This window comes from Leopardus geoffroyi, chromosome B1 (genome assembly GCF_018350155.1).
Source record: "Leopardus geoffroyi isolate Oge1 chromosome B1, O.geoffroyi_Oge1_pat1.0, whole genome shotgun sequence".
NCBI classification, from domain to species: Eukaryota; Metazoa; Chordata; class Mammalia; order Carnivora; family Felidae; genus Leopardus; species Leopardus geoffroyi.
Genome location: NC_059327.1, coordinates 121680323 through 121695527, shown reverse-complemented (window position 1 = coordinate 121695527; position 15205 = coordinate 121680323). Strand labels below are relative to the sequence as shown.

The 15205-nt window shown below is 43.7% G+C and overlaps 1 protein-coding gene across 1 annotated transcript; it reads right to left on the bottom strand.

The window, feature by feature from the left end:
* Nucleotides 1-9304: 9304 nt before the first annotated feature.
* DDIT4L (DNA damage inducible transcript 4 like) lies at nt 9305-14633 on the bottom strand. The gene is made up of 3 exons (XM_045471873.1): nt 13808-14633; nt 13360-13499; nt 9305-11527 (listed from the first exon to the last, which is right to left on the bottom strand). Exons 2-3 carry the CDS (start codon nt 13448-13450, stop codon nt 11037-11039), a joined length of 582 nt encoding a protein of 193 aa, XP_045327829.1. The 5' UTR covers nt 13451-13499; nt 13808-14633; the 3' UTR covers nt 9305-11036.
* Nucleotides 14634-15205: the final 572 nt, after the last annotated feature.

Here is a 15205-nt window from a genome sequence, read left to right as displayed (position 1 = left end):
CGGGGGAGGGGCAGAGAGAGAGGGAGACACAGAATCGGAAACAGGCTCCAGGCTCTGAGCCATCAGCCCAGAGCCCGACGCGGGGCTCAAACTCACGGACCGCGAGATCGTGACCTGGCTGAAGTCGGACGCTTAACCGACTGCGCCACCCAGGCGCCCCATGTGTCTGACTCTTGATTTCAGCTTAGGTCATGTTCTCACCGTATGTGAGTTGGAGCCCTGCGTTGGGCTCTGTACTGACAGTGCAGAGCCTGCTTGGGATCCTCTCTGACTCCCTCTGCCCCTCTCCCTCGCTCTCACTTTCTCTCTCTCTTTTTGAAAAATAAATAAACATTAACAATTATATTATATGAAGGTAAAATTCGGTGTAAAAAGTAGACTTTAAGAAAGCACCGAAAAAAAGAAAAAGTAACACTGAAAAATTGTACTCTGTTGAAGATCTTACTTTAGTGTTTTCTAAGTAGATGTTACTGTGTATTAAATTATCATACTATTTACAGCCCACTGGAAACATTTCCCAATGTAATCATTTCATTAAAAAAAATCGGTATTTATTACATATTGGAAGATACATCACTTGCAACTTTTTAGACTTAGGATGAAATTTTTGGATGGCAATTTAATAATGTGGCAGGGGGCGTGTTTTCATAGAAATTTAAAGATGTGCAGCAAGCAAAAAAGTTTGAAGAACACTGGTCTAGTTATGATAACTAAAAAGGGAATTGATGAAACATAATGTTAATACATAATGTTAAACTTCAACTCTACAAACTAATGCCAGAGGGCAGAGATACACGTAGCGATCAGCATGTTGAAGTAAGGTTGTTTTTTTTTTTTTCCATATCCTCATCAACATTTGGAATTTTCAGATTTTAAACTTTTTACATCTTTTTTTTTTTTTAAATAAAATGATGTCTGTACATTGGTGTCTTGTGTTTTTAATTTGCATTTCTCTTATTACTAATTAAATTGAGCCTCTTTTCATGTACTTCTCAGCGATATGGACTTCCTTCTCTGTAGAGTGCCTATTCAAGCTTTTGCCTACATTATTGGGTTGTTTGTGTTATTCTAATTGCTTTGAAAGGATTCTTAATATGTTCTCGTTACTTTTTCAGTTATATGTATAGAAGATACTTTGTTCTAGCACATGACTTGTGTTTTCCTTCTATCTGTAGTGTGATGTGATAAATAGAAGTTTCAGTGATTTCTGTGCATCTTATTGAGATATCTTTCCCTACATCAAAATCATAAAATTTATATTGTCTTCTAAAAATTTCCCTTTTACATTGAATCCTTTCATCAATCTGGAATTTATTTTTGTACTTGATGTATATGTATCTAATTCCATTTTTTCACGTAGATAAACGGTTATTATAGCGTCAATTACTGAAAAACACCATCATTTACCCATTGATCTCAAGTGCCAACTATACTATAAATCAACTTTCCTTATATGTCTAGGGATGGTTCTGGACTCTTTATTGTTTCATAGACTAACTTGTTTCTTCCTGTGTGGCAGAAACAGTTTGTCAAGCCCACTTCTTTCTGGGCACACTGTGCCACTACATTTCCCAGCCCTTCTTGGAATTGATAGGGCCATGTGACTGAGTTCTGTATGAGAGGTTGGCAGAAATCGTGTACGTAACTTCCACACCTGGCCCCTGAATTTCCCATGAAACCCTTCACAGTTTCTTCTCTTGTCTGTGGCAGATGCAGAGGATCCGATGGAGTAGGGGGAGTCTATATTCAATGGCAGGCATCTGGGGTTCTGAATATCTGGTCCTCCTAGCACATCACCATGTACCTTTCCCTCTTCATCTGCTGCCAACCTGCCTTGGACTTTTGTTATTATCATCACTTATTTATTTATTTATTTATTTATTTATTTATTTATTTTTTTTTATAATATATGAAATTTATTGTCCAAATTGGTTTCCATAAAACACCCAGTGCTCATCCCAAAAGGTGCCCTCCTCAATACCCATCACCCACCCTCTCCTCCCTCCCACCCCCCATCAACCCTCAGTTTGTTCTCAGTTTTTAACAGTCTCTTATGCTTTGGCTCTCTCCCACTCTAACCTCTTTTTTTTTTTTTTTTTTTCTTTTTTCCTCCCCCTCCCCCATGGGTTCCTGTTACGTTTCTCAGGATCCACATAAGAGTGAAACCATATGGTATCTGTCTTTCTCTGTATGGCTTATTTCACTTAGCATCACACTCTCCAGTTCCATCCACGTTGCTACAAAAGGCCATATTTCATTTTTTCTCATTGCCACATAGTATTCCATTGTGTATATAAACCACAATTTCTTTATCCACTCATCAGTTGATGGACATTTAGGCTCTTTCCATAATTTGGCTATTGTTGAGAGTGCTGCTATGAACATTGGGGTACAGGTGCCCCTATGCATCAGTACTCCTGTATCCCTTGGATAAATTCCCAGCAGTGCTATTGCTGGGTCATAGGGTAGGTCTATTTTTAATTTTCTGAGGAACCTCCACACTGTTTTCCAGAGTGGCTGCACCAGTTTGCATTCCCACCAACAGTGCAAGAGGGTTCCCGTTTCTCCACATCCTCGCCAGCATCTATAGTCTCCTGATTTGTTCATTTTGGCCACTCTGACTGGCGTGAGGTGATACCTGAGTGTGGTTTTGATTTGTATTTCCCTGATAAGGAGCGACGCTGAACATCTTTTCATGTGCCTGTTGGCCATCCGGATGTCTTCTTTAGAGAAGTGTCTATTCATGTTTTCTGCCCATTTCTTCACTGGGTTATTTGTTTTTCGGGTGTGGAGTTTGGTGAGCTCTTTATAGATTTTGGATACTAGCCCTTTGTCCGATATGTCATTTGCAAATATCTTTTCCCATTCCGTTGGTTGCCTTTTAGTTTTGCTGGTTGTTTCCTTTGCTGTGCAGAAGCTTTTTATCTTCATAAGGTCCCAGTAATTCACGTTTGCTTTTAATTCCCTTGCCTTTGGGGATGTGTCGAGTAAGAGATTGCTACGGCTGAGGTCAGAGAGGTCTTTTCCTGCTTTCTCCTCTAAGGTTTTGATGGTTTCCTGTCTCACATTCAGGTCCTTTATCCATTTTGAGTTTATTTTTGTGAATGGTGTGAGAAAGTGGTCTAGTTTCAACCTTCTGCATGTTGCTGTCCAGTTCTCCCAGCACCATTTGTTAAAGAGGCTGTCTTTTTTCCATTGGATGTTCTTTCCTGCTTTGTCAAAGATGAGTTGACCATACGTTTGTGGGTCTAGTTCTGGGGTTTCTATTCTATTCCATTGGTCTATGTGTCTGTTTTTGTGCCAATACCATGCTGTCTTGATGATGACAGCTTTGTAGTAGAGGCTAAAGTCTGGGATTGTGATGCCTCCTGCTTTGGTCTTCTTCTTCAAAATTCCTTTGGCTATTCGGGGCCTTTTGTGGTTCCATATGAATTTTAGGATTGCTTGTTCTAGTTTTGAGAAGAATGCTGGTGCAATTTTGATTGGGATTGCATTGAATGTGTAGATAGCTTTGGGTAGTATTGACATTTTGACAATATTTATTTTTCCAATCCATGAGCAGGGAATGTCTTTCCATTTCTTTAAATCTTCTTCAATTTCCTTCGTAAGCTTTCTATAGTTTTCAGCATACAGATCCTTTACATCTTTGGTTAGATTTATTCCTAGGTATTTTATGCTTCTTGGTGCAATTGTGAATGGGATCAGTTTCTTTATTTGTCTTTCTGTTGCTTCATTGTTAGTGTATAAGAATGCAACTGATTTCTGTACATTGATTTTGTATCCTGCAACTTTGCTGAATTCATGTATCAGTTCTAGCAGACTTTTGGTGGAGTCTATCGGATTTTCCATGTATAATATCATGTCATCTGCAAAGAGCGAAAGCTTGACTTCATCTTTGCCAATTTTTATGCCTTTGATTTCCTTTTGTTGTCTGATTGCTGATGCTAGAACTTCCAGCACTATGTTAAACAACAGCGGTGAGAGTGGGCATCCCTGTCGTGTTCCTGATCTCAGGGAAAAAGCTCTCAGTTTTTCCCCGTTGAGGATGATGTTAGCTGTGGGCTTTTCATAAATGGCTTTTATGATCTTTAAGTATGTTCCTTCTATCCCGACTCTCTCAAGGGTTTTTATTAAGAAAGGGTGCTGGATTTTGTCAAAGGCCTTTTCTGCATCGATTGACAGGATCATATGGTTCTTCTCTTTTTTTTTGTTAATGTGATGGCTCACGTTGATTGATTTGCGAATGTTGAACCAGCCCTGCATCCCAGGAATGAATCCCACTTGATCATGGTGAATAATTCTTTTTATATGCCGTTGAATTCGATTTGCTAGTATCTTATTGAGAATTTTTGCATCCATATTCATCAGGGATATTGGCCTGTAGTTCTCTTTTTTTACTGGGTCTCTGTCTGGCTTAGGAATCAAAGTAATACTGGCTTCATAGAATGAGTCTGGAAGTTTTCCTTCCCTTTCTATTTCTTGGAATAGCTTGAGAAGGATAGGTATTATCTCTGCTTTAAACGTCTGGTAGAACTCCCCTGGGAAGCCATCTGGTCCTGGACTCTTATTTGTTGGGAGATTTTTGATAACCGATTCAATTTCTTCGCTGGTTATGGGTCTGTTCAAGCTTTCTATTTCCTCCTGATTGAGTTTTGGAAGAGTGTGGGTGTTCAGGAATTTGTCCATTTCTTCCAGGTTGTCCAATTTGTTGGCATATAATTTTTCATAGTATTCCCTGATAATTGTTTGTATCTCTGAGGGATTGGTTGTAATAATTCCATTTTCATTCATGATTTTATCTATTTGGGTCATCTCCCTTTTCTTTTTGAGAAGCCTGGCTAGAGGTTTGTCAATTTTGTTTATTTTTTCAAAAAACCAACTCTTGGTTTCGTTGATCTGCTCTACAGTTTTTTTAGACTCTATATTGTTTATTTCTGCTCTGATCTTTATTATTTCTCTTCTTCTGCTGGGTTTAGGCTGCCTTTGCTGTTCTGCTTCTATTTCCTTTAGGTGTGCTGTTAGATTTTGTATTTGGGATTTTTCTTGTTTCTTGAGATAGGCCTGGATTGCAATGTATTTTCCTCTCAGGACTGCCTTCGCTGCGTCCCAAAGCGTTTGGATTGTTGTATTTTCATTTTCGTTTGTTTCCATATATTTTTTTATTTCTTCTCTAATTGCCTGGTTGACCCACTCATTCGTTAGTAGGGTGTTCTTTAACCTCCATGCTTTTGGAGGTTTTCCAGACTTTTTTCTGTGGTTGATTTCAAGCTTCATAGCATTGTGGTCTGAAAGTATGCATGGTATAATTTCAATTCTGGTAAACTTATGGAGGGCTGTTTTGTGACCCAGTATATGATCTATCTTGGAGAATGTTCCATGTGCACTCGAGAAGAAAGTATATTCTGTTGCTTTGGGATGCAGAGTTCTAAATATATCTGTCAAGTCCATCTGATCCAATGTCTCATTCAGGGCCCTTGTTTCTTTATTGACCGTGTGTCTAGATGATCTATCCATTTCTGTAAGTGGGGTGTTAAAGTCCCCTGCAATTACCACATTCTTATCAATAAGGTTGCTTATGTTCATGAGTAGTTGTTTTATATATTTGGGGGCTCCAGTATTCGGCGCATAGACATTTATAATTGTTAGCTCTTCCTGGTGGATAGACCCTGTAACTATTATATAATGTCCTTCTTCATCTCTTGTTACAGCCTTTAATTTAAAGTCTAGTTTGTCTGATATAAGTATGGCTACTCCAGCTTTCTTTTGGCTTCCAGTAGCATGATAAATAGTTCTCCATCCCCTCACTCTCAATCTAAAGGTGTCCTCAGGTCTAAAATGAGTCTCTTGTAGACAGCAAATAGATGGGTCTTGTTTTTTTATCCATTCTGATACCCTATGTCTTTTGGTTGGCGCATTTAATCCATTTACATTCAGTGTTATTATAGAAAGATACGGGTTTAGAGTCATTGTGATGTCTGTATGTTTTATGCTTGTAGTGATGTCTCTGGTACTTTGTCTCACAGGGTCCCCCTTAGGATCTCTTGTAGGGCTGGTTTAGTGGTGATGAATTCCTTCAGTTTTTGTTTGTTTGGGAAGACCTTTATCTCTCCTTCTATTCTGAATGACAGACTTGCTGGATAAAGGATTCTCGGCTGCATATTTTTTCTGTCTAGCACACTGAAAATCTCGTGCCAATTCTTTCTGGCCTGCCAAGTTTCAAAAGAGAGATCAGTCACGAGTCTTATAGGTCTCCCTTTATATGTGAGGGCACGTTTACCCCTTGCTGCTTTCAGAATTTTCTCTTTATCCTTGTATTTTGCCAGTTTCACTATGATATGTCGTGCAGAAGATCGATTCAGGTTCCGTCTGAAGGGAGTTCTCTGTGCCTCTTGGATTTCAATGCCTTTTTCCTTCCCCAGTTCAGGGAAGTTCTCAGCTATTATTTCTTCAAGTACCCCTTCAGCACCTTTCCCTCTCTCTTCCTCCTCTGGGATACCAATTATGCGTATATTATTTCTTTTTAGTGTATCACTTAGTTCTCTAATTTTCCCCTCATACTCCTGGATTTTTTTATCTCTCTTTCTCTCAGCTTCCTCTTTTTCCATAACTTTATCTTCTAGTTCACCTATTCTCTCCTCTGCCTCTTCAATCCGAGCTGTGGTGGTCTCCATTTTGTTTTGCATTTCATTTAAAGCGTTTTTCAGCTCCTCATGACTGTTCCTTAGTCCCTTGATCTCTGTAGCAAGGGATTCTCTGCTGTCCTGTATACTGTTTTCAAGCCCGGCGATTAATTTTATGACTATTATTCTAAATTCACTTTCTGTTATATTATTTAAATCCTTTTTGATCAGCTCATTAGCTGTTGTTATTTCCTGGAGATTCTTCTGAGGGGAATTCTTCCGCTTGGTCATTTTGGATAGTCCCTGGCGTGGTGAGGACCTGCAGGGCACTTCCCCTGTGCTGTGGTGTATAACTGGAGTTGGTGGGCGGGGCCGCAGTCCGGCCTGATGTCTGCCCCCAGCCCACCACTGGGGCCACAAACTGGTGTGTGCCTTCTCTTCCCCTCCCCTAGGGGCGGGATTCACTGTGGGGTGGCGTGGCCCGTCTGGGCTACTTGCACACTGCCAGGCTTGTGATGCTGGGGATCTGGCGTATTAGCTGGGGTGGGTAGGTAAGGTGCACAGGGGCTGGAGGGGCAGGCTTAGCTCGCTTCTCCTTAGGTGATCCACTTCAGGAGGGGCCCTGTGGCAGCGGGAGGGAGTCAGATCCGCTGCCGGAGGTTTGGCTCCGCAGAAGCACAGAGTTGGGTGTTTGCGCGGAGCGAGGAAGTTCCCTGGCAGGAACTGGTTCTCTTTGGAATTTTGGCTGGGGGATGGGCGGGGGAGATGGCGCTGGTGAGCGCCTTTGTTCCCCACCAAACTGAGCTCTGTCGTCCGGGGGCTCAGCAGCTCTCCCTCCCTTTGTCCTCCAGCCTTCCCGCTTTCAGAGCAGAGCTGTTAACTTATGACCTCCCAGACGCTAAGTCGCGCTTGCTGTCGGAACACAGTCCGTCAGGCCCCTCCGCTCTTGCAAGCCAGCCTCCGGGGCTCTGCTTGGCCGGCGAGCCGCCCCTCCGCCCTGGCTCCCTCCCGCCAGTCCGTGGAGCATGCACCGCCTCGCCGCCCTTCCTACCCTCTTCCGTGGGCCTCTCGTCTGCGCTTGGCTCCGGCGACTCCGTTCTGCTAATCCTCTGGCGGTTTTCTAGGTTATTTAGGCAGGTGTAGGTGGAATCTAATTGATCAGCAGGACGCGCGGTGAGCCCAGCGTCCTCCTACGCCGCCATCTTCTACATCTCCTATCATCACTTATTTAAACCAATGTAGTTAATTGAGAACTGAGTGTAATAGACCGCTAAGATTTTTTACACTTGTACATCCTTCCACTGTGCAAATGGAAAACTGTCAATAGGGCAGCATGAAGCTGACTCCGTAAGGATGTAAATTATTATTGGTGAAACGGATTCTGGAGACTGAATCCATTACAATAATACTATCTTCCTATTAATAAGAGGAAAATACGACATCTCATTCTCTAAAGAGGCCATCACACATTGTAGCTAACAGTTTATTCTCTACTGGGAGAAAGAAGGGACAGATTACACCTTTTTTTGAAGGTACATGAGAAAATAACCAGGCCAATTGTACAAGACGGGCATGAAGGTGCCAGGACTGAAATGCACGTATTTTAAACATTTGGATTTTTTTTTTTTTTTAAGCATAGCTCAGCTCCAGTGAATGGTGGATAGTGACAGTAGTTTCCTCGTTTTTCCTACCTGAAAAGAAACCACATTAATAATTCTTCAAATTTAGCGGCAGATGTTTCTGGCATCGTTTTTACAGGCTTTTGGTGATGTGGATAAGGTCTCTGTGCTACCTTGTGCACTTGGTAGCAGCATGGTGAACTTGGCCCATGAGTCGGCTTGGTTTTATATAGTACTCTAGCTCTCCTGCATAACTTGCTGACTTTGGACAGGTTACTAAACCTGTGTCTGGACAGTTAGCTACAAGATAGAGATTACCGTAATCTCATTTCATAGGGCCCTTGGAGAAGTAAGTGAGATCATCGGTGTGAAGCACCTAGAACAGAGCCCAATAGTTACTGTTATTAAATGTGGGCTGAACGGTTTGAGAAATCTGAGCTAATGACCATAAATAAGGAGACAGAAGAAATAGGTGAAAAGATTAAAAACTCAACTTGATAGTAGTAGAATTAGAAAGATACGGGGCGCCTAGGTGGCTTAGTCGGTTAAGTGACCGACTTCGGCTCAGGTCTTGATCTCACGGTTCATGGGTTTGAGCCCCACACAGAGCTCTGTGCTGTCAGCTGAGAGCCTGGAGCCTGCTTCAGATTCTGTCTCTCTCTCTCTCTCTCTGTCCCTCCCCTGCTCACACTCTATCTCTCTCTCAAAAAATAAACATTGAAAAGAAAGATATGTTCAAATGGAATAAACTAGTGAAAATGAAAATATGCACTGATCTTAGAATTTGATATAGACACAGTTGATACAGTTTTGGCTTGTAAAAAGGTGGTTGCCGAAGGAACTCAAATTATTAGTGTTTTTCTATAGAAATGATTGTAATTGAAAAATCATGAAGCAAATCACTATTGATACATAAGCACATGTGATAAATATAATTGGAGTATTACAATGAAGGGTACAAAGAGCCTTTGCCAAAAAGGAGTAATTGTTTGGTCATCCTCCCTTAAATATTGTCAGATATATTTTCAAGCGATTATTGTTATCAACTCATTAAAGACAACAGGATTAAAAATATATGAAGCTTTATTGTCAAAAATAGACAAACTTTAATTTCCTTGAACAGGAATATTAATTTCAGACTCTCCATAAGCCATCAACCATTTCATGAGCACAAAAGACAAGAGTCAATGACAAATGACAACTGTTAGTGGAAGAAGGACAGCGGTTCTACATCCACACCCGAGAAGCCATGCGCAAGGAATCACAGTGACCTTTGCAGCCCTAAACAATAACAGACATGCACACAAGGTTGACTTATCTTGGCCCAGTCCTATAAAGATCAGCTTTGCGGTATCTTTCCAAAGAGGAAGAGTTTGATTTGTTAGACCGCTTGCTGATTTGAATAGTTAAGTTTTAGGTCACTTATGGGATCAGCCGCGCCTGCTTTTGAGTAACGCCAGGATGAAGACATTTGTCCCTAGGAGCCTGGCCTCAGTTATGTAAAGCAGTACTAATAATTTGGGCGGGAGACCCGAATAAACTCCTTATAGGGGACTTCGGGCAAAAATGTGAGGGTCTTGCTGAATTGAATACCACAGTGGGGAGGCTACACTCTACGATTAAACAAGGATGGCTAGTGATCTAGCGCGTTGGAATAAGAAAAAAACCAGGTCTTTCTTGCTCTCCAGGGACGGGTATCCAAGGCTGAAGAAACCTGGGTAGCTAGACCATGATTTTCATTCTCTAGTCCGTACTATAAAGCAGATATCCAAAGACAAAGCGGACTTAATAGGCTCATCCCGATAATGAAAAGTGGTAGCATGTACGTTATCTCCTTTGAAGATTCAGGTTAAGGAGAGACACTTCGGTTCCCAGGAGAAGCCAGGGCCAGATAACACCGACACAGTGAGAGGCTTCGTCTGAGGTTAAGCATACGTAATAATGAAAAGAAGCTAGATTATCAAGCAAATGAGAAAGGAAGTGGATCTGGGAACTCACTTCCCGTCCCCATACACATTCACCAGTGGAGGAGTAATCAACTAGATGCCAAAAAAATCAGTTCAACACTTTCCATTTCTCGAGTTGAAAAATAACGGTCAATACCTGAGCACTAGAAAAAGGGAGCCTGTCGCGTACCATATCTAAAACAACACCGTGGTGACTGAAATGACAATACTCGCTTTCGCCGCCTCTTGGAAACAGAAGCACAGACAGGATGCAAGGAAACGGAAGGAGCTCTGTTCTTGATGTGACACTGCCTATTGACTCCTGCACGGGGTTAACTTTTCATTAAGTTCGCCCACTCCATTCTACCCTCCAGTCTAGGCACCCTTCATATTTGAGTCGGGGCAGGAAACTGGTGTGGGCCGCTGGAAGTTTTGACAGGCTAAGCATCACTAAGTTTCTGTGACTGAAAGGATCACTGTGGAAACATATAGAAAAAAAAGCCATATGAAAATCAAACTAGGCACAGTTGGTTTACAGTCTCTTTAGCAAGACTACCTGGAAAAAGCGAGGTCACACGGAAAACTAAAGTGGATTGCTTCTTTTATTCCATGCCATTTTGTGAAAACGTGATACAGGCAGAGAATGTACGCTTTCTCGGGTCCTTTCTCAAAGGCCGTGAAATCAATCAGCTTTTTAGTTGGGTTGCTGTCAACGTGGAGGCATGGAAGGGAGATGACTCAGTGTGGGGTTTCTCGTTGAGAGCAGGCAGGGTGACTACAAATGACTCTCAGGGGGCAGCTGCGCAGTTTTATTATCCAATTGTAAGAAGGACCTTTAAAATGTTTCCTCCTCAGCACTCCTCAATGACTGTTGTTCCAATCAAGGAGTAAAGCTTTTTCTTAACGAGGCGGAATCCTGAACTCAGGATCAGAGTCCGCCTGAGGCCAGATGAGAAGCGACCTCGGCTGAAGAAAAAGTCCCTGAAGCTAGTCCATGAGCAGTTCTCCTGCTTAAAGACAAGTGTGAGCTCAAAAGTGGGCACCACACTCGAATCACACACAATCTTATCCAGCTTTTTACATACGTTTTCAATTTCCAAGTTCACGTGCATAACACAGCCTCGCAGGCCACAGGGCTCAGTGGAGGAAAGCCGCAGGACATCTTGAGCGATTCTCTGGGTCAGTTTCTCAGGGACAAGGACTCTTGAGCAACCAAGTTTGGTTTGCTTTGATTTGGACAGACAGTTTTCTAGCATTTTAACCAAACTCTGGCAAGTCGTCTCCTCAAATATCACCTCATTGAGGTTGGGTTCAGGAACAACATAATCCCAGTAGTCAAAATCTGCAGAAAACGTAAGTTCAAGGTGAAAGAAAGAAACACACCAAGATAACAACGTTGGTGACTTCTATCTATCTACTATGTCTACCTGTTGCTAGTGTTTGTTTGGGAGTCCGGAGACTTCACTTTGCTATTAACTAGCTGGGTAACCCAGCAAGTCACTGAACGTCTCTGAGACTGGAAATTCATCTATGGGATAAAGGTTTTGATAAATAGGGCGTGACTTTTTTTTTTTTTTTTTTACACTTACATGCGTATACACACACAAGCTTACAGATTGTCTCAAAAATCCATATATGGTTATCTGAGAACACCAGTGATTTTTTTCTTTCTTGCTCCCTTACTTACTCTGAGGGTTTTCTAATTTTGTTTTACAGAGAACACACATTACCTCTGGAATAAAAATGGTTATAATTTTTTTTTGTTTTGATGGACTGTTACTTTCTAAGATTATATGTGTTTGTTCTTGTAAAACACAGAAGTTTTGCTCCTGTTCCTTAGTGATGAACTTGAGATGAACTTACTGAGTTACATTAAATATTGAATTTGTGTCTTTCTTTCAAAGTCTCTACTGGAATGGTCTGCAGATCCCAATTTTAGCTTCAACCACTCTGATTAAAAATTGCTCAAAGGAAAGACCTTTGAGGTTCACGAGGATATTTATAACTGGCTGGGTAGTTTTCGTAGCCAAGCAAAACAAAACAGTCCTAGGAAAATAAAATTAGATTTGCTCAAAGGAAAAGAGATACTCTGCATTTGGTCACCTACTACCTTCCAAATTAATCCTACCACTTGGCAGGTTGCCACACCACACACACACACACACACACACACACACAGAGTCAAGTGAGCATGGCTCCTCTCCCTAGGCATACTTCACCTTCATTGACTCCTGCCTTTTCCTCTCTCCACATCATGCATTCAGTTAGATCATTTTTTTTATAACTAAATGAAACAAATACGCTCCTAATTAGAAGGCTCCGTATTTTACCTATATTGAAGACAGAGAATTTTAGAGCTTTGGCCTATAAAATTAGGTCATCAACCACTTTGCCTTCTAAATGAGGAAGACCCAAAGATCTTAGGCAATTTGTCTATGCCACACAGTTCCTTAGTGCCAGAGCAGTATGTTAACCTAGAAACTGCTGCTTAAAACTGCAAATGAAAATGTGTCCTGCACCACCGCTGTTTTAAAATTTCCTTTCCACATTAAAAACAGAAGACTGGGTGTATGTACAAATAGAATACTACTCGGCAATCAAAAGGAACGCATACTGATCTAAGCCACAACATTGAAGGATCTCCACATCACTAGGCTGCCGGGAAGGAATCAGTTGTAAAAGTGTATATTACATGATTCCATTTGCATGAAACTGTAGAGGCGAAACTAATTTACGGAGACAAAAAGCAGATCATTGTTTCCCTGGGGACACGGGAGGGCGAGAGTGGAGAACTGATGGCAAATGGGTACATGAGAATTTAAGGGGAGGGGTGATGGCAGGGGTTCTAAGGGTGAGCATATTTGTTAAAACACAAAACTGTACGCTTAAAATTCGCCGTAACTTCACAACCCCATAAGGAATCTAGATAACTTTTAATCCCAAACAGCCTGTTGGCCGCAAACTAGACCATGCAGCCTTCGGTTATTTTATTTTTTGCTGCTTTTGTTTCTCACTACCATGAACAGAAGGTGCTAGAAAGTTTGGGAAGGAGTCTTTTCAGATGGATTTTGTAGTGCTCCGACATCAAGGAAAGGGGCGCCACCGCCCGCCCATCTCTTCTATCCAGGGGCTTCGACTCTGGAGTAGAGAGAGGCGAGCAGCTGGGAAACTCACCGTTCAGCAGGCTTCCCGGGTGGAAGCCATGGTCCAGCAACTCTGAAATGCTGCCCGGGTTCTTACTGCTCAAACTGCCAGTTGCAACCATGGTCAACGGCTCCGTTTCCCTCGCGGGGCGGAACGGCCTTTCCGGGGCGCTGGAAAAAGAAGGCAACAAGGGCAGATTTGCAAAAGGAGGCAAGACGTGCAGAGGCTTCTAAAATGCCCTGCGTCCCCGAAGCAAACTAGCCGAGCCAGTCATTTTCCAAAGGGGAGGGACCGGCCTCCGCAACTCCAGTTTACAAAGTCCCGGGACTTTGAAAGAGGCCGGCTACAGCCGCAACCTAAAACGAATTCAAAGTTAGCAAAACTTGGAGCCAACCTGCCCCGCGGGGCTCACCCCTGCGCCCGGAACTGTAGAGCCCTCCGGCCCTGCTCCCTCCCCCAAGGCCTCAGCCTCGCTCACCTGCCTGGGGTTCCCTGGGGCGGGCGCGCTCGCCGGCTGAGCTGCGGGGTAAACGGAGGCAGGCACTCTCCTCCTCTCTCGGAGGCTCAGGGACCTGCAGACCCGAGCAGCGATCGGCCTCAAGCCCACGTAGCACCCGCTCCGACTAGCAGCATAGCCCCTAGGGCCGCGAGCACTTTATAGGCCCAGCCTTCTCACCCAGGCGCGGCCCGCCCACCTGCACCACCCCTCTGCGGCCCTGCGCCCCGCCCTTCCCGGGGTCGGTTCGCAATTCAACCCTGACTCTTGCAGCAGCCCAAGGGGAGCCGCTAGGAAGTTGAGGATAAGCTCGCATCAGGGTAGACACCTGCTGTTTCCTGGGTGGGCCGCAGGTCACCGAGTCCGCAATTCCCGGTGCACGACTCTCCAAAAACTGACCACTCCCCTTCCACCACTAACTCGGATTCTTTGGCGCGACCCCACCCCCAGCGCGCGCGCACACTCTCGTGCTGCCTGTGCCCTGTTCAGAATCTGTCCCGGGCGGCTGGAGGCTTTCCGCCCTTTCCGTCCATTGCCGTGGCTCGAGGCTTTGCTATGTCATACTGAACACTTTGCTTATGTCTGCTTGGATGTTCAGCGAGCGTCATTTATGCACTTAGCTTAGGCCTCCAACCAAGTCAACTGTACTCGGTGTAGGTCCCAGGTTTCTACCTCCTCCCCTTCGGGCCGCGGTCAGATCTAGTTTGCCTCTTCCGCTTCGGAGGCTCTCCAGCATTTTCGGAAGAGCTTCATCTTCCAGTGAGCTCCCGGCACCCTTCCTGCGGTTTCATCCATGACTAATGCGTTTTCTCCGCGAGAAGGGTGAACCTGGGACTCTTCTAATTAGACCTGGCTCCAGAGCGCCGGGAGCTTGAATGAAGGGGAGTTTGCCAACAGAACTAAAAGCAAAACCATTAGTGGGACTTTAGAGGCTTCTTCCACCCTCCTGATCGTCAGGAGCGATTGTCATTCCCAGAGGCAGACATATCTGGCGAGCCCTGTTAGGGGGAGAAACCCGGTCTCGGGCAGCCTTGAAGGGGCTTGGGCGATGGAGATAACGGAGTTTTAGAACCTGCTAGGTAGGAATAATCCGTGTGTGGCTTCTGCTCATTTCCCGAACCGAGCGCACCGAGAGACACAGGAGTCGCGCAGAGTCAACCTGCTCGCACAACCCATGAGCAGGAGGCCAAACATTATGTTTTCTTTCAAAGTCACTAAGCCACCCTTTCCCTGCTTTGATGTGCAGCAGGAGGTGATCTGTTCCGAGTGATCACTCCCAAAGAGGGTGGTGGGTCAGGAGAGGCGAGGGAGGGGATGCCTAGAGGGAAGACTTTCTACCAGTATGAGGTTCTGGTGTTGGCTCCAGGTCTGGGATTATGT